The sequence below is a fragment of the Myxocyprinus asiaticus genome, chromosome 21 (genome assembly GCF_019703515.2).
Source record: "Myxocyprinus asiaticus isolate MX2 ecotype Aquarium Trade chromosome 21, UBuf_Myxa_2, whole genome shotgun sequence".
NCBI classification, from domain to species: Eukaryota; Metazoa; Chordata; class Actinopteri; order Cypriniformes; family Catostomidae; genus Myxocyprinus; species Myxocyprinus asiaticus.
The window spans coordinates 18,713,816-18,741,456 of record NC_059364.1 but is presented as its reverse complement, the minus strand read 5'-3'; the positions used below and the strand labels follow the sequence as shown (position 1 = coordinate 18,741,456).

Genomic DNA, 27,641 nt, shown 5'->3' with positions numbered 1-27,641 from the left:
GACAATGTTACTCATAACATCCAGATGGAGATGAATTACGGATAAAATATTTTTAAATGTCTGCAAAAGTAACATTTGGCAGTATTTGTGCTGACCTCAGACCAGTATACACATTTCCTGGGACTTGTCATGGATCAACAGCACTTTTTGAGGTTTTTCTTGATATCGTTTTATGGGTGTTTTTCCAATTACTGCCATTGTTTCCTCCCGCTGATGGTCACAAAAATGGTGGCTGTGGGGAAGATGTGACGTCACTGAGAGGTGTTCAGCCATGACGTCAATTTGTAGGCGAACATGGAAGTCACGGAAGTCTAATCTGCCATGGGTTCCATCGGGATTTTCCTATGGGTCTTTATAATGGGGTTTTTGAACTTATGAGTAAAATAAGGTCTGTGGTACACATTAGTTGACGATATGTGGACATTTTGTTCTACAAATGTGAATTTTGAAGCCGTACTGAATTATATACTTTATTTTTTTAAACGCACGGTGGCTTCAAAATTCACGTTTGAGGCATGAACGTGTGTAATTTATGTTGTAGAACAAAACGTCTATGTATCATCAAGTAATGTTTACCACAGACCTTATTTCACTCATAAGTTCATAACCCCCATTATAAAGACCCATTAGAAAATCCTGAGGGAACCCATGGCGAATTCTCTTCCGGGTTTTTGGACCACAAGCTGAACAGCTCTATTCAGACATTGGACTACATGCTCTTTGAAGGCAGACTGTGGTAGACTTGGGTAACAAAGGTAAATATTCAAGTCAACTATTTGGTCTTGTTTAAAATGTTCATTCAAAGGGCCTGGGTAGCTCAGCGAGTATTGACGCTGATTACCACCCCTGGAATCACGAGTTCGAATCCAGGGCATGCTGAGTGAATCCAGCCAGGTCTCCTAAGCAACCAAATTGGCCCGGTTGCTAGGGAGGGTAGAGTTACATGGGGTAACCTCCTCGTGGTCACGATTAGGGTTTCTCCCTCTCAATGGGGCGCGTGGTAAGTTGTGCGTGGATCGTGGCGAGTAGCATGAGCCTCCACATGCTGGGAGTCTCCGCGGTGTCATGCACAACGAGCCATGTGATAAGATGCGTGGACTGACTCTCTCAGAAGCGGAGGCAACTAAGACTTTTCCTCCACCACCTGGATTGAGGTGAGTAACCGCACCACCATGAGGACCTACTAAGTAGTGGGAATTGGGCATTCCAAATTGGGAGAAAAGGGGATAAAATAAAAATAAAATACAAATTTAGTTCAACTATTACTTTCATATATTGTTCATATAGGCCTACATGCCTGTATGAGCTCACTGGAGTATAGGACAAGGAGGAATATTTCAAAATAATTTTTATTGCCTAATTCAAAAAACATTGCACAAATGTTGTGCTACAAGTGGCATGTACACAATTAGCCATTTGAAATGATAACCAGCATTGAAAACCCCAATCCTTTCTCATAAGCCTATTTACACATAGGAGTTGAAGAGACCTAGTAATATGACACATTGTATTGCACAGGCATCTTTTCTATCAATTAAAAAAAAAAAGCCTTTGTACTCTCATGCCATTACTGCAAATAAATCACAGCTGACAGTCAAAAAGTACTTATTGCATAGATTAATTAGGTAGTCTAGTGTGGAAAACAGACCAATATAGACACATCATTGGAGCTGAAGAGTGCTAAATCAGAACAGTTTTAAAAGGTATCAAAACACTGCATTCAAATATCAAATATTTGTACTTTTAAATATTAGAAACAAATAAATATTCCATTGCAAATCTCTGGCAATTTCAATGTGCATGAATACCCTGGCAATCCACACCTTATCACTTCATGTTTTTCCTTTCAGCAGGTGGAAATTTCACAACTAGGAAAATGCCACTGAAATGTGTATCGTAAAAAAGACCACCAGCCACTAGCATTAAGGCACAGATGTAATATGTAACGTGAAGACAAAACACTAATTTAGTATCATCTGATGATTTTAACGTCATCAAAATCTATCACAGCACAAGTGATATTTACCCGATTAAAAGTGCCTAATTCAAATAAACATACCTTTGTACTTGTAAGTGTTCTGTTACAGGATGCAGTATCTTAAAATAACCCAGCTCTAGAATTTTGTACATCTAACCCTGTTTTTAGAAAAGGAAACAGCATAAATGAATGCTTAGAAAGTTTCAGGTAACATATGTAACCAATTCCTAACATGTTAAATGAATGTGTATCTCAGATCCTTATCTCTCCCCACACCGGAGGGCTCAGATGACAAAATATATAACACCCCTTATTACTACAGTTTTATTACAAGGTAGATAATAAATAAATAAGGGCACATGGGTTTTGGATTAATAACTTGTCCAGTAACATTAATTATTTTAATCAATATACTGAGAAAGCCATCGAAAACCTTCACCATATCCTTGTCTCTTCAAAACACTGCACATAAAGACTTCCATTGGCCTCAGATTGAGTTCTTTCAGCGATACATTTCCCTGTGTAGACACATAGACAGGAAATGAGACTAAATAAAAACTTTTTATACATTTAAAGTGTACAGTTCCAGGCAAGTAAACAAAATAAAATGATCAGGAATGGCAAACATTTCTCAGAGAAAAATAGCAGAGCTGTGTTAATAATGGTCCAACTGTGAGTTACTTACTGTTTTACTGACCCTTAGTAGTTCAGGTTTAGACTACAATCAGATACATCACAGTGAAGTATATGTATTTCATCAGTGGCCTACCTTTCCAGTGGTGTGTCCACAAAGACCAAACATTCCTCTAAGTGCATCCTCACTAACTGCTTCTGGACGGTCGATTTTATTCCCCAAAATAAGGATTGGCACATTGGAGATGGTTTCATCAGTTAAGAGGGCCTATAATTTAACAAACAAATTATATGTAAAATAAGGTTCCCTTATTATTCAAAAATATTAATGTGTTTTGATTGGTGGGACTGGGAAAGTGATGACAACTGGGAAAGAGGTGAGTGCCTTAAACAGCAAGTTAGTGCTGTGACATTCATCTTGAATTACAAACTGGATGTGTTCATGGTAGAACATTCGAATGTAAATGTATTATCATGTACAAAGTAGACTTACATCCAGTTCAGTTTTGGCTTCTAGTAGGCGTTCATGGTCAGCACAATCAACAAGGTAGACTATTCCATTTATTGCTGGAAGATAATTCTTCCAAACTCTTCTTGCTGAGAATGAAGAATAGACAAAATCAACTTGCTTCATTGTGTCAAAGGATGTGATTTCTAAATGACTGCTTTGATAAATCTACTTGTGTTCAAATATATCATTATTGAACATATAATTATCCCTCATTATGACAGCAATTTAAATCAGAAACAAATATCCATATTTCCCTACTATATAGTATGCCAAAAACAGTATGGCAATGGGGTAGTATGTCCGAATCCTCAATATTTATAAAACATTGTAAGAAATACCCAGATGGCCTACTATTTCCAGCGAGATTCTAAAGTGTGGATCGACTAGACACTTTACTATCCCATAATGCCTAGGGGGCTGAGGAGATGTCACAGGACGGACGTCAAACAGCTATTCTCAACTGTAAGTGCTATATACAGTATAACGTGTTTGGTGTATCTAATTACAAAGTAATTAGTTACTGTAGTCGAATTACTTTTTAGTCAAAAAGTAGTGTAACTAGCTACATTTTACATTCTTGTAATCAGATTACAGTTACTGACTTTCAATTCAAGTAATTACTTTTAAGTACATTACTTGCACTAAAGTAATATGTATAATATATGTAATATATGTATTCATATGTACGTCTGATAGCGTTTCTGTGACAGCTAATAGATGTGTGACAATGAATGAGGAAATATAGACATTTTGAATGAGCGGAAAAACAAAATCTTTTCTAGGAAAAGTGATTTAGAAAGTAAATTAAAAGTAAAATAATTAGTAATATGATTACTTTTGAGATTAAGTAATCAGTAAAATAATGATTACATTTAAGAAAAGTAATTTATAATTTGTAGTGGATTACTTATTTTGAGTAACATACCCAACACTGACAGTATACCTAGAAAGTTGTTTCTTGTGCTTAAATCATACTTGTTTCACAAAACCAGAGTAGATTATTTTCGCAGCTGCTGTTATTACATGATATATCTTTTCATACTACTCGCATGCATACATAAAGAAAGTACTGTTTTACCGGCCGAAAGGTGGGTCCTACATCAAAAACAGTACATACTCTGACAGTACATGATTTCGGAAGCAGCTTATCTCTCTATATTTACCTTGAGCGTGACCTCCCAGGTCAAATGTTGTGAAAGTCATCCCAGCAATACTCAGTTCCTCAGATGCTAGAGGACAGATCACAAACAGGGCAAGATACTTTGTATTTATTTGTGGCTCTGACAACCGTAAAGGTCATTCTGTAAGAGAATAAGATATCCTGTTTTAAAATGTTCTTACTAAATTTATCCACCACATAATAAATGGGTAAAGTATGGTGAAAGAAATGTTCACTTACTAGGGTGAAGTGTTGGAACGTGCTGCCCAAGTCGGTCATCTTTAAGCATGTGTAATAACGTTGTTTTTCCAGCATTGTCTAATCCAAGAAAAACTAGCTTTCCACTCTTTTTATATAATCCTAAGGGGAAAGCAAAATAATTTTTTTGTTACATAGAGTTCTGTAAGGTGTAAATTCAACTTTTAAAGACAAAGTTTGTGCTAAAAATCATCAGCACATCAACATCATGCTGATACTTTACCTAATATTTGTAACACACTGCTGAATCCTCTGTACAGCCAATCAAATATATAAGACATTATTGTAGCTTGTTCTCTGAAATGAAGTAGCAACAGAATGAGAGAATTGTTCCATGGAAGTATGGCAAGATCCAAGAATTCTCAAGGGGCTCTGCTAACAACAAAATAAGCTCTTTACTTAAATCTACTTTAAGCAGGTGAGAAACAGTACTATATTACCAAATGACCAGCACAATTGTTTATTTGATGTGCAAGGCTTCTGGATTTTTGTTAGAGGAGGGGAAGGTGTTGACTCCAGTGCATTCAAGAATAGAAACACAATCCCTCATAGCTATTAACCAATATTCTGCACACAACATGAGCGAGAAACTATTTCTAGTTGTGAGACCTTGTCACTTGATGCCATGGATATAGCACACAGACATGGCTGTCACTCAAATGACAGTAACTCTCTCTCAACTTCAAGCGTATTGGATCGGGTGCCTCTAAACATTTATAATATCCTATATGGTCGTACATATTTTGGAATGTTAATTGTGATAAATAGCCTATTTATGTAACTCAATGGTATTGTTCAATAAATGTATGTTTATTGTAATCATCACAGTATACATTCGGCTTTGAGTACAAATGAATAGCGCGCATTTTCCAGAAAGATTCAATACGCAGGAGGCGCGTTTTAAAATACATTGAAAACAACTGGCAAATATGCTTGCTAAATGGTAAACAAGGCAGAATGTGTGAGTGCAAACGACGCGATGTTATAGAAAATAATTTTTAGACCTGGCAATTTTGGTGTTAAAATTTGTTTCTATTTTACATAGTATCCAGTTATAGAATATTGCCTCATTTGAAACAAAGTAACACAAAACGTCATAATAAGGAACGGTACATATGTCAATACCTCAAAGAATCCGCTTCTGTAGTAGATCAGTCAGTCCGGTCAGTGTGCGCTGCTCATGAACACAAGCCCAAAATTGACGTTTAACCGGAACTGCGTAGCTGTACAGGGTGGTCGTTTTTAGGTGGATGTGTTGGGATATGGTTGCTAAATTTTCACTGTGACCCGCAGTGAACAACTAAAGGGGCCTGACAGCTTTAACATTAATATCGTAGAGTACAACAGCAGCGAAACTGCAACTGTGCGGTTAACAATGAACCTGACTATACACGACAGGTGTGTTTTGAGGCAGCAGCCCTAGAGGACTGTAGAAAGTTGGAGAATGTTTTTTTTTTTTTGTTTTTTTTTTTGTTTTTTTTGTCACTATGCATAATGAAACAGCTCACTCTTGTTTGTCAATAATATTTTTAAATATTGCATATAATAAATTATTAATATTGTTTTATAAAGGTAAAAAAAAAAAATTTACTAGTCTAATTTTTTATTAGTATAGTAGGAGGAGCTATACAAAGACATTAAAGAAATAGTTAACCCAAAAATGAAAATTCTGTCATCATTTACTCACCCTCATGTCATTCCAAACCAGTGACTTTCTTCTGTGAAACACAAAATGAGACATAATAAATGGATGTTTCGCTGATGTCAATACAAAGTTGACAGCGACTGAGAATCAGTGAGGTTTGATGTTATTGATTGTTGTCACCATATGTGATCTGTGCTGTTTACAGGAGTTGATCAATGATTTGATTTGAAACTGAATAATTACTTAAATTTTCATCTGCTTATTAGACAAAGCCTTTAGAAGACATGGTAAATGACGCACAGGTCGCATGGAGTACTTTTAGAACACTTTTGGTGCTCTTTTAGCTTTAAAGTGAAGCACTGTCAACTGCTATTATATTGAAATCAATGAACGGAACATCCTTGAAAATATCTCCCTTTGTGTTCCGCAGAAGAAACAAAGTCATATGGGTTTAAACATCACGAGGACGAGTAAATAAAGGTGCACTCATTAGCTCTTTGTTTGTGTCATCTTGGACCTACACTGACACCTAGTGTCTTGGATGCAGCATTATTCAAAATCAATGGTTTTAAGTTTCAGATGCCACTGTAGAAATGTACTATACACAGTCAGCTATGATTAATTTAATCCTTGAGTGAAAGTGTCTAATAACAGGGCGGATACTTAGATTAAGCAAGTAGTGTTGCACTGGTCATGTGATTCTAACATGGCAGCCCCCATGAGGGGACCCTCTTCATGTAAAATAAAACAGCTTTTATAGTGTTACAGATATGACTGAAGTCTTCATTTCATGTGAGTGGTCATGATTTTAAACATATATTTTACAATTACAATTCATTTCTATAGGAGTAAAACATTTTTAGTGAGGGCACCTTAAACAAAGCAGTATTTGATAACAGCAGTATCATATCAGAAAAGTTTTATTAAAGCAATTGTTCATAATTCTACAGTACCTGAGTTTGACCAGACTGTTTGCTAACATTATTATCTGTTCCACAGAATATCTAATACCTTAATCAAATACAAAACTTAACTTAGCAAGACATTAGTTAACTCCTCATAATGTTAGTGTAAGATTCATGCCCCAGGAAAAGTCTTATGTAAACATGTTTTCTAAAACATCCATTATTCTACACAGATATTGACATACATATTCTAGACATGTGACCAGACTGGTCCATCCACAGTGTTGTATTGTTCAGTTCTTCGCATAGTAGAACCATTTGTCAACTGTAAATAAAATAAATAAATAAAAAATAAAAAATTATAAAATGTAAATATCATGTCTTGTCAAAATTTTAAGTGAAAGTATACCCAACAGTACAAATATTTAAACTCAAATATTGTTGAGGCTTTTATAAAACGTCCGATATGAGATATGCTGTTTAAGTGCAAAAAAGGTCCAAATCAAACCTGAGCTAGGAATTGGACTGGCATCTCCACACGGGCATGACTGAAAAGAAAAAAAATAGATATTTTGTCATTTTATGTGGAGTGTTAATCAAATATAAGGACCACTCTGTCAAAATGTGTTTCATTTACCACACTAGTGAAGTCTTAATTGACATAAGGGACCACTATAAACACAATTTATAGTGGTGCCTTATACACGTTATCAAACAGGGAATAAAATCCTGGCAATACAAAGCAAAAAGAAAGTTCTTACTCCATCAACAACTGCTTTGGCTTCATCTGCTGAACAGTAGAACGGACTATCTCCCTCTGAGACACACGTATTCTTGCTGCACAGTGAAAGAGAAAAAAGCAATATGACTTCTTGATTAGTGAAGGAAAAAAATGCTGCTTCCACAAAAAGAGCGTAAGATACTGCCATTTGAAAAGTGACCAATACCTTTTTTTGACTTTTGAAAAAATTGAGTACAAGAATAAATGTTTGTTGCAAAACAATACTTTAAATACTCAATCCATTACTGGTTCTCTCAGGCAAACTAAATGTTTCATAGATTAGTTGTCTACACCTCTATAGGTTATCTGTATTGATTGTGAATGAAAGTGGAAATGTCAGGGCTGATATTAAATCCCTTTGCAAAATGAGCAAACAAATGTAGATTTTGCGCTACTTTCTTTAATGTTCATAATCATCATAAAGACTGCTGAAAACATTCCCTTACCAGTTTAGTTCTCCAGCATTGGTATGATGTGAGACAAGTTCTTTCCAGTAGCCATGGGTGGCTTTGATTGTCTCAATGGCAAAGTCCTGGAATAAATGTGGCAGCATATTTACAGTTATGTTAAGTTGAATATTAGAAATGTGTTCAAAAGAACTTTCATTTATTAGAAGAATTAACTGAACTTACAAACCTTGTCTTCAAACTCTCCATTGAATGCAAACTGGTTTTCAGGTTTCCCATCAGGTACCTTGTACCTCCTAAACCAATCCACTGTGGCCTCAAGGTAGCCTGGCTTGAGTCGCCTTACATCACTAATGTCTATTTGTCACATAAGAGAAATGACAGCAATCATGCATGTGTCCTTCTGAGTAAAATGGAAAGCAACGAGTTTCCTTAAATACTTACTGTTCAAGTCCTTTGCCTCAGAGTCATCGACATTGATTGCGATGACTTTCCAATCAGTTTCGCCTTCATCAATCATTGCTAAAACACCCAGGACTTTCACTTTGATAACATCACCACGAGAGCACACCTGAAAGATCAAGCATTATAGGGTTTATTCAATAAAAAATAACTGCAAGGGTCAACTTACTTATTATAAATGAGGTGCTATTTCACAGAAATAGAAACAATTTATCATTACCTTGCTACCAATTTCACAGACATCAACTGGGTCATTGTCACCACAACACCCTGTGTCATTGTCTTTGTGCCCAGGGTCTTCCCAAGTCTGTCAGAAAAGATTTCATGATGAATGGTTTACAAAGGTATGAAAAATGGCACAATGGCACCTGCAATTCACATCACATTCTCAGTTGAGATGCTAACTGTCTCCACCAATGACACTCAAGGAACTAGATTATCTTCCTTTTACTCTGTAGGAGAAATTTACTTCACATGAAATGAAAGAAAATCTGCATAATTGTATTTACAAATGAACAAGTCATTAATAAGACGTGAAGGCAAGGCCTTTATTCAGTAAAAAAAAAAAAAAAAAGTGATCGTAAAGATTGAATGCATGTATTTTCAGGGTTTTCTTTTCTAGGTTTTTAACAATACATCTGTCTACATTTCATATACAACACACTTATAACACACTTATAACTATGCTTCCAGAAACTGAAGATGACAGTCTGTACTAAAATCCTCAGTCTGTTTTAGACCTTAAGTTCAATGTACAAATATTCAAATACTATGCTGATTTATTTTGCTTACTTGAGGAATTGCTCCATAATTCCAAATGTAGCCTTTATGTGGGAAAACATTTGCCACATAGCGCAAATTGCCCTTCTTCACATCTTGCTTAATTGGGTTCAGAGGGTCTTTTGTAGCAATCTGAAAAGTAAACCATAATACACTACATTAAATACATACATAATTATACATTACGTTATATTTAGAGCTGTCAGAATTAATACGTTAACACATGCTATTAAATAAAAAGTTCAACGCGTTAAGTTTTCTTAATTGCGATTAACACATTTACCGTTTATACAGCATAAACAATTTTTTGAAGGGCGGGACCTTTGTAATGTGTCGATGTCTGCCTAGAGTCATTACACTGACGCACACTTCACATTACACACACACACACACACACACACACACACAACAGTGCTTCTGTGTCATTTATAAAACGATGGAGGAATGACCTCTTAATGCCATTTGATGTACAAAACAAGCCCAGATGGGACTTGTGATAGAAATCAAGTATTTTTCAGCCTATGTAAGGCACATTTTAATTACCACAAAAGCACGTCAAGTCTTAACTATCAGCAAAACGTAGAATGAGATATTTTTGTCTCCAAATGCTTCTCACGTGGAGTACAAAGTGGCACTGACACCCTGATGTGAATCATGAACGCTGCTTCAAAATTACTGTAGGAAAGCGGATAGTCACAGTCTACCGGAAGATTATATTTGTGGAGGATGAGAGTTTAAGAGATTAAATGCCCACTGCAATGAATATGCAACATATGGGGAGACTAGTTCTTTCAGTTAGTCAAACTCACACTTAGACTTTGGGAAACATTTAATGTTACTTGAATTGGTGATATTTTAGTGCATTTCTGTCTTAATACTGTGTAACTCTTTGTTTGGAAAATCTTGATAAAGCATTATTTTGTTATTATTTATTTATTTACTAAGATGGAAATAAATGCATTTTGACAGGAAAACAAGTATATATAGTGTCAAATTTCAACACTAAAATTTTTAGATTTATTGCGATTAACTGCAAAAACATATGTGATTAATAAAAAATTATCGATTAAAAGCACTATTTATATTATTATATACATAACCTTCCTGCAGACACCAACAGTCTGTTTAATAATTTTTTGCTTGAATGTCAATACACAGCCCATCTCAAATGTAGGTTAAATGTCTTGTATTTAAATTGGTGTACGGGTGCATTACACAGTATGGGTAGCTGTATTGTACCTATTCATGTTCAGGTGTGCAAATAAAATATACTTTGTAATCTCCCATAACAATGTCCTCCATTCTATTCAATTATATTGCAAGTAGTGTATGTATTTAAAAAACAAATGAGATTTCATGCAATCTGTTGAATCCCGGTTGCTCATACCTCCATTTTTGCATTTGTCCATCTTGGTACCTCAACAACCATGTGGAAAATGTTCTGCAGAGAAAATAAAAAGCAGAATGTGTTGCTTAAGAAAGTGTCTCAATGTGAGATTCAATTTTGCTCCTATATCATTTTAAAGGGGTCATGTCATTAGGAATCACATTTTCTTGATATTTTGACATATAAGAGGTCTTTCTAATATAAAAACTTACTGTACATTTCAGAACTCAAAACTCAATCCCTAATGCAATAAAAGCATTTATTAAAACCAAGCAGCAAAAACGCCTCGTTCTCTACTTCCACCACTACCCTACGTCACTAGGGAGCCCATTAATTCATGACCACCTCTACAGAAACAACATCAATGCCTACTTAAAATCATCACACCCTTTGCCTCTCCAGTTTTTTGTAGTTTTTTTATTGTGGTGGAGCTGGTTCATTTTCTTCCGATTGAGTTTCAAATATGGCTGTATTTGAGGGGCTGCACGATGTAAGCCAGTCATAACAGTGGTCGTTTACGTTGAAGTTTCAAGGAGGCGCTTTGGTCAAAACTGAGCATTTCAGACAGAGGCCCAGAGACAGGGTGGGAAATGATCATGTATTACTAAATTAAGACTGTTTTGGTGAAAAAATAAAATACAAAATTCTAACATTATCAGTGGACCTCAGGGAAAATATTAAAACCATAATAAACGAGCATTCATATTACCAAAAAGACTGATTAATGAGAACGTTATACACATGTAAGATAAGAGCAGTCCAAAGTATTGAATGATTTAAGATGACACTATGTTGAAAGTTTAAAGATCATTCCACTCTCAAAATTTCCTTCACCCATTAGGTAAACCCGATAAAGAACTGATAGACACTGTGCTGGATTGTGAAATGGCATTCACTGCCAAAGGTTTCCCATATCATGACTGATGACCTGGCGAAGGGAAATTAAAATACTGTAAATGGATATACTGTACCTGAGCTTCATCTGCATACATAGGTATGTCATGGAATGGTGAAATGTACTTTCCATCTGAATTCTCTGTATATATACATAAAAAAGGGAACAGGTTATGTCATGCTATTAGCCTACTAAAGTGAAATGTCTACTCACAGGTTGCAAAAACAAAAATAAAAAATTTAAAAAAAAAATATAAAAATTATTATTTTAGATAATGTGATTCAATAATAATATTAGAAATAGAGTTAAAACAGAAAATTATACTGTGAAAGCAACGTTGTCAGTACTGAACGATGCAATGGGTGACGCTGTGTTTGCATTAGCCCGTCCTTTACACGTTTCAAATGGGCTTTTGGTAATACCAGCTATGCAAAATAATATCGTTTGACCGATGTTGCACTTTTAGGTTAATAATAATACAAAAAACTATCTCTGTAGTTAACGTGCCACTTCAAGTTTGTACAGTGTAACAGGCATGACAGCTTTATTTCATTTTAAGCTAGAAGAGCATTAAATAAATGTTACCGTTTATTAGCCACATTTCTCAACAGCAGCCTGGGCCGAATAACCAAATTCTATTTACATCGTAAATCTTTCAAATGTACGGTTCCTTTGGTAAAGCTTTAGCAAATGAATGGAAAGGAAAAGTGACACTTGGGACTTGCGAGCCAACCCCTTTCATCTCGATTCAATGAACAGCCCTTATAAAACTTCTCTTCAACAAAACACTGAAGATTACAATTAATACTTACTGAAAAACACCCTGTAGCTCAAGGTGTTAGGGTTTCCTCTTTCTTCAGTGGTGAAGCTCATGTTGTGCGCTCTGTTGTGTATTGATTCCTTCTTCTTCTTCTTTGGATTTATGGCGGTTGTCAAACCAGCTTTTGGTGCATTTCCGCCACCTACTCTGATGCGTATTGATTCCGGTAGGCTGTGTAGAATTTAAGCAGCTACGTTCTGGTGGAGCTCACGCATGCGCAAAAGACACCTTGTTGCACTAAAGACTTAAATGGCCTCGGCCAAGTGTATTTACTGAGAGATTTGAAGTAAATGGGCAATGCAATAAAAATAATATTTTAATATCACTGCTTAAACTGTATTCAAAACCACCATCATTGCACAGTTTTGTGTTGTATATTGACATATCATATTACTCTAGCAATGAGTAAGCTATTATTATACAAATGTCTCTCTAAAATTATTTTAAGATGATATCAAAAGATAATTTCAGAATTTCATGTTACTCTATTTTTATGCTTATCAGTTCATTTACAATACATGGAATGTGGTGTTTCTCAATGTGGTGTTTGTGCAGCCTTATAAGTCACATATAAAAAACTATAATGTGCCATGTTAATTTATTTTGCACATTAAATACATTAAATTTATTTATTTTTATTTTTTATTTATTTTTTGACACATTTATTAAATGATTGATTAAGGAGCATTTCAGTAACAATTACCATTTCCACATGGTTCCTAACTAAATAAAATGACAGGAAATAGATCTGAAGTTAATTCAAAAGAAAAGAACATACATTATTGATAATTACACTGTAAACAGGTACATAAGACTAAAACAAGGCATGCAATTAGAGGGTTTCCAATAAAAAGCAGTCAATCGGTAATCAATATCAATATAATTTAATAAACTGTAAATTACATTTCTTTTTTTTAGCTTTCTTCAGGTATTTTATATTATTAATTTATGTTTTACCATATATAACAGAAAATATAGGCCTATAAGTATGCAAACTTACATTAAATAATGTACATTAGGAAAGGAAAGGAAGAGAAAAGCACCAAATAAACATTATGCATTAGCACTTACAAAAATAATTTAAAAGGAAGCACAGGCTTTGCATATTTATTTATTTTTATTCAGCATTGAACAAATGTAATTATAGTGTGGCAGAACACCATAAAAATCAACAGAAGAAATATCTAAAGGCACAGGGGTTGAAATAAATTAAAATATATATATAAACTAAAATAAATAAATACACATATTAGAAACAATAACAAATAGTAATAAATGAAAAATGTCAACTAAAAATCTTCAAGCACAACAAACAAGCACTTTCCCCACTTCTTTGTTTAAAGACACAGAGAGTGTTTTTAAATACTGCTCAGTTTCATGTGCATTACATTTCTTCAATTGAAAACCTCCAAAACAATTTTTTATTACTAATTATTGCATATAACACAAACAGAGAGAACAGATAGCAATACATCGAATATATATATATATATATATATATATATATATATATATATATATATATATATATATATATATATATATATATATATTTGTAACGTATTCCATTAGATTACTCAAGGTCAGTAACATTCTAAATACTTTGGATTACTTCTTCAGCACTGGTAGATTTTTTTTCACTTGTTTTGACTATACAAACTCTCTGAAAAACCTAAATATCTTATGCAGTGTTGTTTCTAAAACAAGATTAATCAAATTGATCTTGTTTTAAGGATATTTAGATATTTTTACAGGAAAACAATACAAAAATTATTATCAAGAATACGATTTTTGCTCTAATATCAAAGGTCTTGCTAGAAAAAAGAAATTATGATCAAACGTGAATTTTCTTGATAAAAAAAAATATGATCGTGCCTGGTAACGTGCATGTAAAATGGCTAGAAATAGCATTTTAGCTTAGCATAAAGCTGACAATTTACACAAGGTTTATTTCTATTTCTTCTGCTCCAAACTTACTTCTAACTTACTTCTCTGTCTGCTCGTATGAATGTAACACATCATAAGAAAGTGTTTCACTGCTGTTCAAATGCACTTTGGATTGCATCATTTATATGTATAAATGTTTTCCATCTGAAAGAACTAAATATTAAATGAAACAATTGACAATAAAATACAAAGTAATCTCTTCAGTAATCAAAATACATTTTGAATGTAACTGTATTCTAAATATCAATGATTTAAATTGTAACTGCAGTGGAATACAGTTACTTATATTTTGTATTTTAAATACGTAATTCTGTTACATGTATTCTGTTACTCCCCAACACTGTATAGAGAGAGAGAGAGAGAGAGAGAGAGAGAGAGAGATCAGTATAAACATTTAAATAAAAAAATCTCAACCAGAAATAAAAAAGGTATACTGTATATCCGTATACAAATGTCAATAAAAAAGAAAAGAAAAACAAGGTCATAATATTTTAGAAACGTGTTATTCTTGTTATTATTTATAAATTCAAGACATTTTATAATAATTGTATAATAAAGTGCGTATGACGCCATTCTACCTGATGTCACATCCTCGCAGCGCTCTTCGCTTCCTGTGCCTGGCGGAGGGAGGGGTTGGTGCTTACGGCTGGGAGCACGAGCTGAACGTCAAGAAAGCCTTGGGAAAGCAATAAGAAACGAGGGGAAAGGGCCCGAGGTTTCACCTTCCACCGCTCGACTCTAGTTAGCACCTCCGAAGAAAGTGCAATGTCGTCCAGTCGTCAGTTTAGTGAGAGCAGGGCCATCCCGACCAGGACGGTGCTGATCAACGACTCAACGCAGCTACCTCACGACTACTGCACCACTCCTGGAGGCACTTTATTTTCGACCACCCCGGGAGGTAATTCACGCCTGAGACCTGTGTTCCATGTCCCAGCTGATTTCTGCTTGTAGGAGATGGAGACAGTCTAATTGTAGAGGTTGGCCTGTTGTCGGCAGGAAGCCCTAACCATGGTTATGCTTTGTCTTTGTATCGGATCAACAGAACTACTGTTTGTATTGCTAAAAGCAGTATTTTCTTGGAAGTTGTGATCAGTCATATTAATCACATTAGTTATCTTTGTGATTTTAAAGTCATGAAAATGTCTTGAGTTTATCTCACCCATTTTTCTTCTTGAACTTTGAAGGGATGATCATAATTAAGAGCCAGATTGCTTTAGGATTTCATTAGGATTGTCTATGAAAGGGTTTTTAAACTTTACGATGCCTAGGACCACCAAATGTGATTATCACCTTGCTTGCGAGGGATCCCTGTTTAAAATATATATATAAACACCCCAGTATATTTATTTTGTAATAAGTTTAGTGTTTTTTTCCTTACTATCTTTTTTTCACTATTAATGTTTGTATAGAAGCCTTAAGGGAAACTTTTTCAATTAAATTCATATGTATTTTTATAGCACTTTTACATTAAATATTATTCCAAAGCAGCTTTACTGAGAATACGGCCTAACAACAGCCAGTGAGCAAGCTCAAGGGAACTGCTAAAGGTTCAATAAATATTTTTACCACAAACCTATATGCAGATTTTTTTTCTTTTTTTTCTAACAGTTAAAAACTAGGGCTTTCAATAGAATAAAATAATCATAATTAATCTCATGATTTCCAGCCAGTCTTTAGAAAGCAGAACGAAACATTTTCATTTCATTTTATTTTATTTAATTTATTTTTTTTACATTTTTACACTTTTATATATTCATTTTTTTTCCACAGACCCTAGCACCCTTGGAGGTCTCAGGACCCCAGTTTGAAAACCTCTGGTCTATGATCCTGTTTATGTCATAGAGATAATTATGTAATAAACTGTATTGTAACAGTATGCAGACCTGACAGACTGACTAGTTGATTATTTGTTTTGTAAATGCAGGTACCCGAATAATCTATGATCGCAAGTTCCTGTTAGACCGGCGTAACTCACCTATTGCCCAGACCCCTCCAGCACACCTGCCGGTTATCCCAGGAGTGACAAGCAGAAACATCCTGAATGAAAACAAGAGGATTGAAGCTAAAAACATCAACAACCATGATGCCAAGCCAGGGCAAGGTTAGTCTTAAAAACCTACGTAACTGGAAATGTTTCCACTGGAACCTCCCTGTTTTGCAATCTCTCTTCTTTTGTACACAAACAGTAAAACAAATAGGTCTTGTCAGAGGTTTAGACTAGTAATTGCTAGAATCATACAGTTAGCATTATGACTTTCTCTCTTAGTTTAGTAGTGATAATGCATGTTGCATATGCATTTGAAATGTTATTCCCCTCACTAGAGATTTTTTTGTGTCACAGGTGAAGACGCTCAGTTTGAGATGGACATCTAAAGAAGAGGAACCAGTGTGAAGAATGATTAATTACCTGGTACCTGTGTACCAGAGGCTTGGCTAGTAGAAACCAATGTTGTGAGCCCTCTCCTTTAACTCTCACTAGCTGCTGGGTGCTGCATAATCAAGGGGATAAATGAGTAAAGTTTGCCCAGTGGGGCTGCTGGAGCCCTGAAAGCTAACTTTTGAGTTTTGAGTCCTAACTATTTGTTTAGGTTTCAGGGCTACCATAAGCTATAATTTCTTAGTCACAGAGCAAGGGAAAAATTATGTATTGTAAGTGCCCAGACATATTGCCAATTCACTGTAATAGACTTCATAAACCGATTAGCCATCAGAGATTCACTTCTGATAGTTCTGAATTGTTTTTAGAGTACACTGTTCCAATTGATTCCTTTCAAAGGCCTTTAATGCAGTCTATTTTGTTCATGAGCAAATGTAATATTTACCTGTTCCCATCCAAAAGCTGAAAAATAGAGCAGCAGGACTATCGTAATTTTGGTTTAAAAATAAGGATAATTCTACTTTTATTCCAAGTCTTTTGTATCAGTTAAACATTCAGATATTTTCAAGATTTTCAGGTATTTGTTCAGCTCAGAAGAATAGGTTTATAGAAACGTGACCCACAGACCTTAATCAATCATTTGACTTTATACTGAATTATGATGCCAAACAAATTGTCTAGTTTTATTTAGAACTACCCTGAAATGAGCATTTAAGTCCATATACTTCTAATTTCCTTTCTCCTGAAAATGTAATGGTAAATTTTAAGTGAGCTCATAACATCTGATCCCAATTTTGAATGACCAGACTGTTACTTCAGACAGAATGTTTTAAAGGTTCAGATTCATCCTGCTAACAGTATGGTTTATTCCTACCTTTGCGTTGTGAGTTAGATCTTGTGATACTTGAAGCATCAACATCAGCCCTGTAGTCACTGTTAAATATGTCCTCTGGTCAAAGGTAGACAATACCTAATGCCGTTGGACTGGATAAAGGGTTTAATATACTTTATGAAACACGATGACAAAGAGAGCTGGTCTCAGGAAGCACTTGCGCTATATACCTAACAAGTACACCTCTTGCTGCTCCTTTCAAGGGAGAAGTAGCATGGAGAATATTTAACATTAATATCAGCTATGACATCTACTGTTACTTTCCAGTTACGACAGTTTTTACAAACCTTGATAATCAAAAATCAGAGGTAGGAAAGCACTGAAGTCTTGTTTGGTCATTTTACTATTGTCTGTCTTACAACCACACAATGTAAAGGTTTAAAGATCCTTTTCAAAGATGGATAGTTTTGTAGTGACCACACATTAATATTTTGATTCAGATCAAAAATCTTGAAAACTTGAAATGAATCTTTCCAATGCTCTTCTATGCATATTGTTCTGATCTGCTTCTTAAACTTTAGTTCACATGTCAGAATCATTATCTCATTTTTTGAGATGCCAAATCTTCTGGAAGGTGAGACGGTTTTATTAATATTAAATGAGAATGAAACAAAGATATTATCCAAACAAAGTGACTTAAAAGAGGATAAAACTTATTCTCATGACTTTAATTGTCCCTTTCTGTGCTTCAGCTATTCTTGTAATCTCAGAAAGGTTTTTGTTTTCCTCTCACGGTGATCTCTTGTGTTTAGTCTCCATATCCATGCCTTACTTTACTGAGCTGTGCAGCTGTGTCAAATACAGTTTGCTTTCATAATTTTAAACGGGATCAATTAATTTCCTTATATTATTCTTCCCCGTTATTAGGTTGAGAATAAGATCAAGATATTGCTATGTTTTACTAGAAAACATTTACATTTTTGAAAAACATTTATTATCATTTACTTTCTTACATAGATGGAAAGGTTTGGGCATATAGCAGTGTAATGTTTGTAATTAACTAATGGGTTGGTTGACTTAAAAATAATATAAATGCAGTTTAGGTTTGCCTTTAATCAGTTTCTATCAAATATTCAATACTGGTCATAAATTGAATTTAAATCTGTAAGAACACATTGCACGTTTTCATGTCCGGTTTAAATAATTGTCAGACTTAAAAGTCACATTTAGTAATGATAAAGGAAAGGGAACTTTTGATATTTTCTGTCCTTTTGTAATAGATTTTGAGTTGTCAAATCCCAGCTTGTTTCAACTCTGAAATATAAAAGTTAGATTTTTAAAATGATTGGTGCTGCTTAGATTTGATTCATACTTTTCTCAAGAATCAGAAATGCATTTAGTTCTGTTAGATGGGATTTTGGATGGAAATGTTTTATCTAATGCGGTAGAAATCTGAAACAATATTTTCTTTCTTCGAAACCCTGTTCAGTTTAATTTCAATGAAATGCCAATGGCAGTGGACAATGTTACAGCAGGATAAATAAAAGTTCCTTTATCAGCTCTCTGTCTGTTTATCTTCTCTGCCAAGTGCTTATGCATTTTAATATGCTTACAGTAAATATCATGTATACTCTATTGGATTTGAAATACTATATATTTCCACTAGATGGGGTACTGTAAAAGTGCAATGCATCAAATTCCCAAATTTATGTTGGCAAAATAGTTCTGGAACTATATACATAAAAAAAAAAAAATTATCCTCCCTACGTCGATTTGGGACAGTTAATGTCAATGATGTTTTATGGGTGAAATATAGTTCTATCTTAAGCACAAGGATTGACTATCACAAATATCAACTTTATAAAAATTATACATTTGTACTTACTGAACTTTTAAACTTTTATGAACATTGGGGAGTTCCCACAGTTTCTGAAAAGGCCTGGCCTCCCTTGTGCCTTGAGGCCCTTAGTACAGATAAAACTACAAACTATTTGAATGCCTTGTGGGAGGAGAGCTTGTTTGCTTGGAAACTCATGGCAACACTATGTGTCCACTCCACACCAGCAGAGGCTGTTTTCAGCACTAGTAAAGACATTTGTTGCAGTGACATTAAGAACTTGGCCAGTGATCAAAGTAAAGCTGTTCTTGCAAACGTTCCCCAATGCATTTTATATTTACAGAACAGGCAAAGCTAATCTCACTGTTAATTTTATATATATATATATATATATATATATATATATATATATATATATATATATATATGTATATATATACACACACACACACATAGACACACACACACTGGCGGACAAATGTTTGGAATAATGCACAGATTTTGCTCTTATGGAAAGAAATTGGTACTTTTATTCACCATAGTGGCATTCAACTGATCACAATGTATAGTCAGGACATTAATAACATGAAAAATTACTATTACAATTTGAATCCTTTTTTCAGAATTTCTACTTTAAAGAGTTCTCATCAAAAAATCCTCCATGTGCAGCAATGACAGCTTTGCAGATCCTTGGCATTCTGGCTGTCAGTTTGTCCAGATACTCAGGTGACATTTCACCCCACGCTTCCTGTAGCACTTGCCATAGATGTGGCTGCCTTGTCGGGCACTTCTCACACACCTTACAGTCTAGCTGATCCCACGAAAGCTCAATGGGGTTAAGATCCATAACACTCTTTTCCAATTATCTGTTGTCCGATGTCTGTGTTTCTTTGCCCACTCTAACCTTTTCTTTTTGTTTTTCTGTTTCAAAAGTGGCTTTTTCTTTGCAATTCTTCCCATAAGGCCTGCACCCCTGAGTCTTCTCTTTACTGCTGTACATGAAACAGGTGTTGAGCGGGTAGAATTCAATGAAGCTGTCAGCTGAGGACATGTGAGGTATCTGTTTCTCAAACTAGAGACTCTGATGTACATATCCTCTTGTTTAGTTGTACATCTGGCCTTCCACATCTCTTTCTGTCCTTGTTAGAGCCAGTTGTCCTTTGTCTTTGAAGACTGTAGTGTACACCTTTGTATGAAATCTTCATTTTTTTTTTTTTTTTTTGGCAATTTCAAGTATTGTACAGCCTTCATTCCTCAAAACAATGATTGACTGACGAGTTTCCAGAGAAAGCTGTTTCTTTTTTGCCATTTTTGACCTAAAATTGACCTTAAGACATGCCAGTCTATTGCATACGGTGGCAACTCAAAAACAAACACACAAGACAATGTTAAGTTTCATTTAACATACCAAATAGTGTTTGATATAATGGCAAGTGATATTCTAGTACCAAATTAGCAATTTAGCATGATTACTCAAGGATAAGGTGTTGGAGTGATGGCTGCTGGAAACGGTGCCTGTCTAGATTTGATCAAAAATGACTTTTTTTCAAATAGTGATGATGCTGTTTTTTACATAAATAATGTCCTGACTATACTTTGTGATCAGTTGAATGACACTTTGGTGAATTAAAGTACCAATTTCCTTCCGAAACAGCACAATCTGTACATTATTCCAAACTTTGGCCGCCAGTGTGTGCGTGTATGTTTAGTTGTGCTCAAAAGTTTGCATACCCTTGGAGAATTGGTAATATATGTACCATTTTTAAAGAAAACATGAGTGAGCAGGCAAAACACATTTCTTTTATTTCTTATAGGATTCATATTCAACTGTGGTTATAACAGAATGGCACAATCATAAAACAAAACATGGCAACAAAAAAAAATGAAATGACCCCTGTTCAAAAGTCTGCATACCCTCAGTTCTTAATACTGTGTATTGCCCCCTTTAGCATCAATGACAGCGTGCATTCTTTTGTAATAGTTGTCTATAAGGCCCAAAATTCTTGCAGGTGGTATAGCTGCACATTCGTCTTGGCAGAATGCCTCCAGGTCATGCAAAGTCTTTGGTCGTCTTGCATGAACCGCACGTTTGAGATCTCCCCAGAGTGGCTCAATGATATTAAGGTCAGGAGACTGTGATGGCCACTCCAGAACCTTCACCTTTTTCTGCTGTAACCACTGGATGGTCAACTTGGCCTTGTGCTTAGGGTCATTGTCGTGCTGGAAAGTCCAAGAGTGTCCCATGTGCTGCTTTCATGCAGAAGAATGCAAATTGTCTGCCAGTATTTTCTGATAAAATGCTGCATTCATCTTGCCATCAATTTTCACAAGATTTCCCGTGCCTTTAGAGCTCACACATCAGTGAGCCACCACCATGCTTCACAGTGGGGATGGTATTCTTTTCACTATAGGGCTTGTTGACCCCTCTCCAAACATAGCGCTTATGGTTGTGACCATAAAGCTCTATTTTGGTCTTGTCACTCCAAATTACAATGTGCCAGAGGCTGTGAGGCGTGTCAAGGTGTTGTTGGGCATATTGTAACTGGGCTTTTTTGTATTTTCTGCATTGGTGCAGTAAAGGCTTCTTTCTGGCAACTCGACCATGCAGCTCATTTTTGTTCAAGTATCATCATATTGTCCTCCTTGAAACAACCATACTGTCTTTTTCCAGAGCAGCCTGTATTTCTCCTGAGGTTACCTGTGGGTTTTTCTTTGTATCCCGAACAATTCTTCTGGCAGTTGTGGCTGAAATCTTTCTTGGTCTACCTGACCTTGGCTTGGTATCAAGAGATCCCTGAATTTCCCACTTCTTAATAAGTGATTGAACAGTACTAACTGGCATTTTCAAGGCTTTGGATATCTTTTTATATCCTTTTCCATCTTTATAAAGTTCCATTACTTTGTTACGCAGGTCTTTTGACAGTTCTTTTCTGCTCCCCATGGCTCAGTATCTAGCCTGCTCAGTGCATTCACATGAGAGCTAACAAACTCATTGACTATTTATACACAGACACTAACTGCAATTTAAAAAGCCACAGGTGTGGGAAATTAACCTTTAATTGCCATTTAAACCTGTGTGTGTCACCTTGTGTGTCTGTAACAAGGCCAAACATTCAAGGGTATGTAAACTTTTGATCAGGGCCATTTGGGTGATTTCTGTTATCATTATGATTTAAAAAGGAGCCAAACAACTTTTGAGCACAACTGTATGTATAAATATATATATATATATATATATATGATAACTTGATGATGGCACTTGCAATGGCGACATGCTGCAGCGGTTGTGTAGTGTGCTAGTTTTAACCTGTCTTGTTTTGTCGTCACTACTGATTTTCTTCAACTACTCTGCGGGTAAACAGAAGCAACAATGACTCATCTTAATTCGACAGGCTTCTTTTCTCCTTTCTTCAGTATAGCCATGAGTTCCTCCTGTTACTGCGCAACTCCGGTGTGGGTATCGTGGACCCCTCGGCAGATTTCTCGGCGGAGATCATCCAGCAGGATCCTTCTGAGGGGAATCAGAGCTGGTCATCCAAGCCGATGGGTGTGAGGCTTAAGAGACAGGTCCAACATCTGATACCCCTCCCACAGTCATCCTGGCTAATTTTCAATCACTCCGTAACAAAGTTGACGAGCTTCGGGCAAATGTCAAGTTCCTGACGGAATATAACAGCACTTGTCTTCTTGCTTGAATGGAAACATGGCTCAAAGAACAAGATCCTTATTCAGATATGGAAATTGATGTTTCGGGGTACCTTTTCGCCTGGACAGAGACTCCACAGTGACCGTGGACTCGGTGGAGGCTTGTGTCTCTATGTCAACAAAAATTGGTTTAAAACGGTGGTCGTTAGGGAGACATTATGCACACCTGACATTGAACTCTTGTTTGTATCCCGACGACCCTTTTATTTACCTAGGGAGTTTCCACAGTTATTTGTTACCCTTGTGTATATTCTAATGTTGATATGGCTACTCAGTGCAATGGCTTCAAGGGATCGCAACGGACGCACCGAACCTTGTTATGGTTGATTTTAATAACTGCAAACCAGGAAAGGCTTTTTATAACTTTTACCAGTATGTGACATGTTTGACACGACGTACTAAATGTCTGGACCTTTGTTATGGATCAGTCAAATGAGCTTATAAATCCCTTCGTAGAGCTCCACTTGGTATGTCTGACCAAAATGTCGTGTATTTCATTCCGTCCTATAAACCAGTCCTGAAGAGAAACAAGCCAGAACGATTAGTCTGTGAGTCTATTCTTCTTCTTGCTGTTTTACGGTGGTTCACAAACCCATTACCGCCACCTATCTCCCATTTGGACCATTGACACTCTATTTACAAATAAAATACCTACACCACCCTATCTTACTTCACACCTAATTTCCTAACCCCGTCGGGGCTGCAGCTTCACATGGTGCTGCGTGTTCATTTCCTCCAGCTTCCACATGCTATAAAAAAAGAAGAAAAAAAAAACTTTCACCTTATATTCAATTAACTAGCCCAGAACTTTATAGATATTTCATCACTACAGATCTTTTTATTAATTCCTATTTGTGAATTTAACAAATTCTTTAATGTAAGCTGTTCTCCCTTTCTGCTTAACTTTTCTATAACACTCTTTCCACTATATTTCCTACACTAAATAATTACATTGTCTACCGACTCACTGACTCCACACACTTCACAAAACCCTGTTGGATGTTTGCCTATTAAGTATAATGTACTGTTCAGCCCTGTATGACCCAACCTTAGCCTTGTTATTATATTCTCTTCTCTTCTTCTCCCTCCTGATAACCTACCCTTTCCTACTGCTGGTTGAATTGCATACAAAATCTGCCTTTTATTCATAATCCCATTGCTGTTGCCATATGTTATTAATATTCTGGAGGAGTCTATTGAATGTCTCCAAGACTGTTATAATTGCACAGACTGGGACGTGTTTAAAAATGTCAGTGGCAATTTGGATGAATTTACAGAGCATATATCACTTTTTGTGAGGATTTGGTCATCCCCTGGAAATCAATTTCCATTTATCCAAATAATAAACCATGGGTCTCCAAATCTGTAAAACACACAGTTATACAGATAAATATTAGTTTTAACAAAGGGGATGTGACTCAGTTCGGGGAATTACAGAAATAAATAAAAAAAGAACTTAAGCTTGCTAAGCGTAGCTATAAGGACAAAGTTGAGTATATAATAATTAATTTAATTATAATTTTCTTTATTTATCACACATTATACATTTGCACATATACGGTGAAATTCTTCTTTTTCACATATCCCAGCTAGGCTGGGGTCAGAGTGCAGGGTCAGCCATGATACGGCACCCCTGGAGCAGATAGGGTTAAGGGCCTTGCTCAAGGGCCCAACAGTGGCATCTTGGCAGTGCTGGGGCTTGAACCCCCAACCTTCTGATCAGTAACCCAGAGCCTTAACCGCTGAGCTACCACTGCCCTAACAAAGTTTTCACATATCCCAGCCAAGCTGGGGTCAGAGCGCAGGGTCAGCCATGGTACGGCGCCCCTGGAGCAGATGGGGTCAAGGGCCTTGCTCAAGGGCCCAACGGTGGCACCATGGCGGTGTTGGGGCTTGAACCCCTGACCATCTAATCATTAACCCAGAGCCTTAACCGCCAAGCCACCACTGCCCCCTGCTCAGTAATGGTATATGGTATATGCTCAGTAATGGTAATTCAAGCCCTTCATGGGAAGGTGTAAAATCAGTGATGGGGATGCAGTCTAAGAAATGTCAAATTTCCCTTGTTTGCAATCTTGACATTGACCTTTCTAATGACCTGAACCTTTTTTTATAATCTTTTTAATGTTCATGATTTCAGTGAAGAAATGACAGTTTTCAAAAATGCTGTTCCTGAACAGCATATTGTACATGTTGATAAGGGCAAGGTCCTGAAACTTTTCCGGGGCATAAAAGAAAGGAAAAGTCCTGGTCCCGATGATATTGGAGGTCGTATTCTTTTTTTCTTTTTTTTTCTCCCAATTTGGAATGCCCAATTCCCAATGCGCTTTTAAGTCCTAGTGGTTGCATAGTGATTCGCCTCAGTCCGGGTGGTGGAGGACGAATCCCAGTTGCCTCCGCAACTGAGACTGCCAACCCACGCATCTTATCACGTGGCTTGTTGAGCGCGTTGCCACGGAGCCATAGCACGTGTGGAGGCTTCACGCCATCCACCACGGCAACCACGCTCAACTCACCATGCGCCCCACCGAGAACAAACCACATTATAGCGACCACGAGGAGGTTACCCCATGTGATTCTACCCTCCCTAACAACCGGGCCAATTTGGTTGTTTAGGAGACCTGGCTGGAGTCACTCAGCACGCCCTGGGGACTAGTGAACTCCAGGGGTGGTAGCCAGCATATTTTACCACTGAGCTACCCAGGCCACGGAGGTCGTATTCTTAAAAATGTATAGTTTTATCTTTAAATTGTCACTCCACCTACATAGGGTTCCTTGTCTTTGGAAAGATTCCATCATCATACCTGTGCCAAAAAAAAATGTTCCAAAGTCACTCAATGACTACAGGCCTGCAGCGCTTCGTTTGAGAAGATTGCTCTTCTAAATACAGTGCAGGTAAATTTGGACTCATTCCAATTTGCCTACAGGTCAGGCAGGGATGTTGATGATGTGGCGGGCACCCTATTAAACATGATTCAATCACACCTTGAGGGTGCAAAGACTTTTGTACGATTAGTTTTTATAGATTGTTCCTCAGCTTTTAATTGTATCCAGCCTCATATCTTAGCAGATAGGCTAGGCAGTATCCACAGCATTGACCGTGGCCTGATATGTTTTAACTGGAAGGTCACAACATGTGAAGGTAAATGGTGTCTTATCAGATGTTATATTCTCCTCCACAGGATCGCCCAAGGGGTGCGTCCTCTTGCCTCTTTTATTTGTGCTATACACTAACGAGTGCCAAAGCAAATACATGAGGCGTTATTTCATTAAATTTGCAGATGATTCAGAGATCATGTCTCTCCTCAGTAGTGATGACCCTGATCATGGCCCTGCAATGCAAGAATTCACAGATTGGTGTAAGTTGTCCTTTTTGGAAATTAATGTATCTAAATCTAAAGAGATGACGATAGATTTTAGGAGGAACCCAATGGTTATATCCCCTATAGAGTTTAACGATCAGGCTGTTGAGTTTGTGCAGCAGTACAAATACCTTGGCACTGTCATTGATGACAAGTTGACCTTCGAGTATCAGATGGACGCTATGTGTAGAAAAACCCATCAATGTATGTACTTTTATCGTAAGCTTCAAAGTTTTAATGTTGATAATACTTTTATGAAAATGTTTTATTCCTGTTTTATTGAATCTGTCCTTATGTTTTTTTTGTCAGCTGGTACGGGTCACTTAACCTTAAAACTGGAAACAGATTGCAGGGTATCATTAAAGTGTCCAGCAAAATTGCAGGCACGACCTTGAATGGCTTAACTCATCTGTACAAGGTCAGGGTTTTAAAGAAGGCCCAGTCAATTTTGGCTGATTCTAGCCACCCCCTGTCCAAGGAGTTTAAGTTGCTTCCATCTGCCCGCAGATATAACCTGCCAGCATGTAGGACAAATAGACTTAAGAACTCATTTGTTCCAGCTGCCATTGGCTTTTTAAATAATTCAATGTGATTTTTTTTGTTTGTGTTGTATTTATTGTCCATTTATTAATGTTGTCTGATGGTTGTGTGTTTACTGCTGACTGTACAACAAATTGCCCCTCGGGGACAATAAAGATATCCTTGACCTTGATATATACTGTATATATTTTAATACTTCTTTTTCTTCAATATGGAATACCAGCTTCATGAAAGAGGTTGTGATTAATTGGTAGAAGAAAGCAAAAACAAAAAAACAGGTTTGTTTCCATTGTTATGTGTCAGGAAAAAAGTGCTAGTGACTGTTATAACTCAGACTTGCATAACTCAGAACATGTATTGTCAGAATTTGTATTGATATTGAAAAAACACTATGTGCAGTCAGCCATTATTACTTTGTTC

General features: G+C 36.3%; 3 protein-coding genes across 6 annotated transcripts; 1 reads left to right on the top strand and 2 right to left on the bottom strand.

The window, feature by feature from the left end:
- Positions 1 to 1,337: 1,337 nt before the first annotated feature.
- LOC127412268 (GTP-binding protein SAR1b-like) lies at positions 1,338 to 5,805 on the bottom strand. Of its 4 annotated transcripts, none has more exons than XM_051648498.1 (7): positions 5,665 to 5,805; positions 4,763 to 4,911; positions 4,522 to 4,641; positions 4,286 to 4,351; positions 3,105 to 3,208; positions 2,748 to 2,879; positions 1,338 to 2,496 (listed from the first exon to the last, which is right to left on the bottom strand). In XM_051648498.1, exons 2-7 carry the CDS (start codon positions 4,818 to 4,820, stop codon positions 2,380 to 2,382), a joined length of 597 nt encoding a protein of 198 aa, XP_051504458.1. In that variant the 5' UTR covers positions 4,821 to 4,911; positions 5,665 to 5,805; the 3' UTR covers positions 1,338 to 2,379. The 4 variants fall into 4 exon arrangements, with proteins under 4 accessions (XP_051504458.1, XP_051504459.1, XP_051504456.1 ...); XM_051648499.1 differs by having other exon boundaries at positions 4,763 to 4,914; positions 5,665 to 5,785; XM_051648496.1 differs by having other exon boundaries at positions 4,763 to 4,836; positions 5,665 to 5,732.
- Positions 5,806 to 6,099: 294 nt separating this feature from the next.
- LOC127412267 (inorganic pyrophosphatase-like) lies at positions 6,100 to 12,780 on the bottom strand. The gene is made up of 11 exons (XM_051648495.1): positions 12,614 to 12,780; positions 11,878 to 11,942; positions 10,907 to 10,960; positions 9,532 to 9,651; positions 8,960 to 9,046; positions 8,722 to 8,848; positions 8,507 to 8,634; positions 8,317 to 8,402; positions 7,851 to 7,926; positions 7,598 to 7,637; positions 6,100 to 7,414 (listed from the first exon to the last, which is right to left on the bottom strand). Exons 1-11 carry the CDS (start codon positions 12,672 to 12,674, stop codon positions 7,383 to 7,385), a joined length of 876 nt encoding a protein of 291 aa, XP_051504455.1. The 5' UTR covers positions 12,675 to 12,780; the 3' UTR covers positions 6,100 to 7,382.
- Positions 12,781 to 15,167: 2,387 nt separating this feature from the next.
- LOC127412236 (eukaryotic translation initiation factor 4E-binding protein 2-like) lies at positions 15,168 to 19,337 on the top strand. Its single transcript, XM_051648453.1, has 3 exons — positions 15,168 to 15,466; positions 16,493 to 16,669; positions 16,910 to 19,337. Exons 1-3 carry the CDS (start codon positions 15,334 to 15,336, stop codon positions 16,939 to 16,941), a joined length of 342 nt encoding a protein of 113 aa, XP_051504413.1. The 5' UTR covers positions 15,168 to 15,333; the 3' UTR covers positions 16,942 to 19,337.
- Positions 19,338 to 27,641: the final 8,304 nt, after the last annotated feature.

Excerpts from the sequence above, each read along its gene's own strand:
- LOC127412236 (XM_051648453.1), top strand. The coding sequence starts at position 15,334 with ATGTCGTCCAGTCGTCAGTTTAGTGAGAGCAGGGCCATCCCGACCAGG. Across the intron at positions 15,467-16,492 it reads ATTTTCGACCACCCCGGGAG|GTACCCGAATAATCTATGAT; the intron begins GTAATTCACGCC and ends TTGTAAATGCAG. Across the intron at positions 16,670-16,909 it reads TGATGCCAAGCCAGGGCAAG|GTGAAGACGCTCAGTTTGAG; the intron begins GTTAGTCTTAAA and ends TTTGTGTCACAG.
- LOC127412268 (XM_051648498.1), bottom strand. The coding sequence starts at position 4,820 with ATGTCTTATATATTTGATTGGCTGTACAGAGGATTCAGCAGTGTGTTA. Across the intron at positions 4,642-4,762 it reads CAGTGTGTTACAAATATTAG|GATTATATAAAAAGAGTGGA; the intron begins GTAAAGTATCAG and ends CTTTCCCCTTAG. Across the intron at positions 3,209-4,285 it reads CCTGGGAGGTCACGCTCAAG|CAAGAAGAGTTTGGAAGAAT; the intron begins GTAAATATAGAG and ends CTTCATTCTCAG.
- LOC127412267 (XM_051648495.1), bottom strand. The coding sequence starts at position 12,674 with ATGAGCTTCACCACTGAAGAAAGAGGAAACCCTAACACCTTGAGCTAC. Across the intron at positions 8,403-8,506 it reads ATGGAGAGTTTGAAGACAAG|GACTTTGCCATTGAGACAAT; the intron begins GTTTGTAAGTTC and ends CATTTATTCCAG. Across the intron at positions 7,415-7,597 it reads CAGTCCAATTCCTAGCTCAG|TTGACAAATGGTTCTACTAT; the intron begins GTTTGATTTGGA and ends TTTTATTTACAG.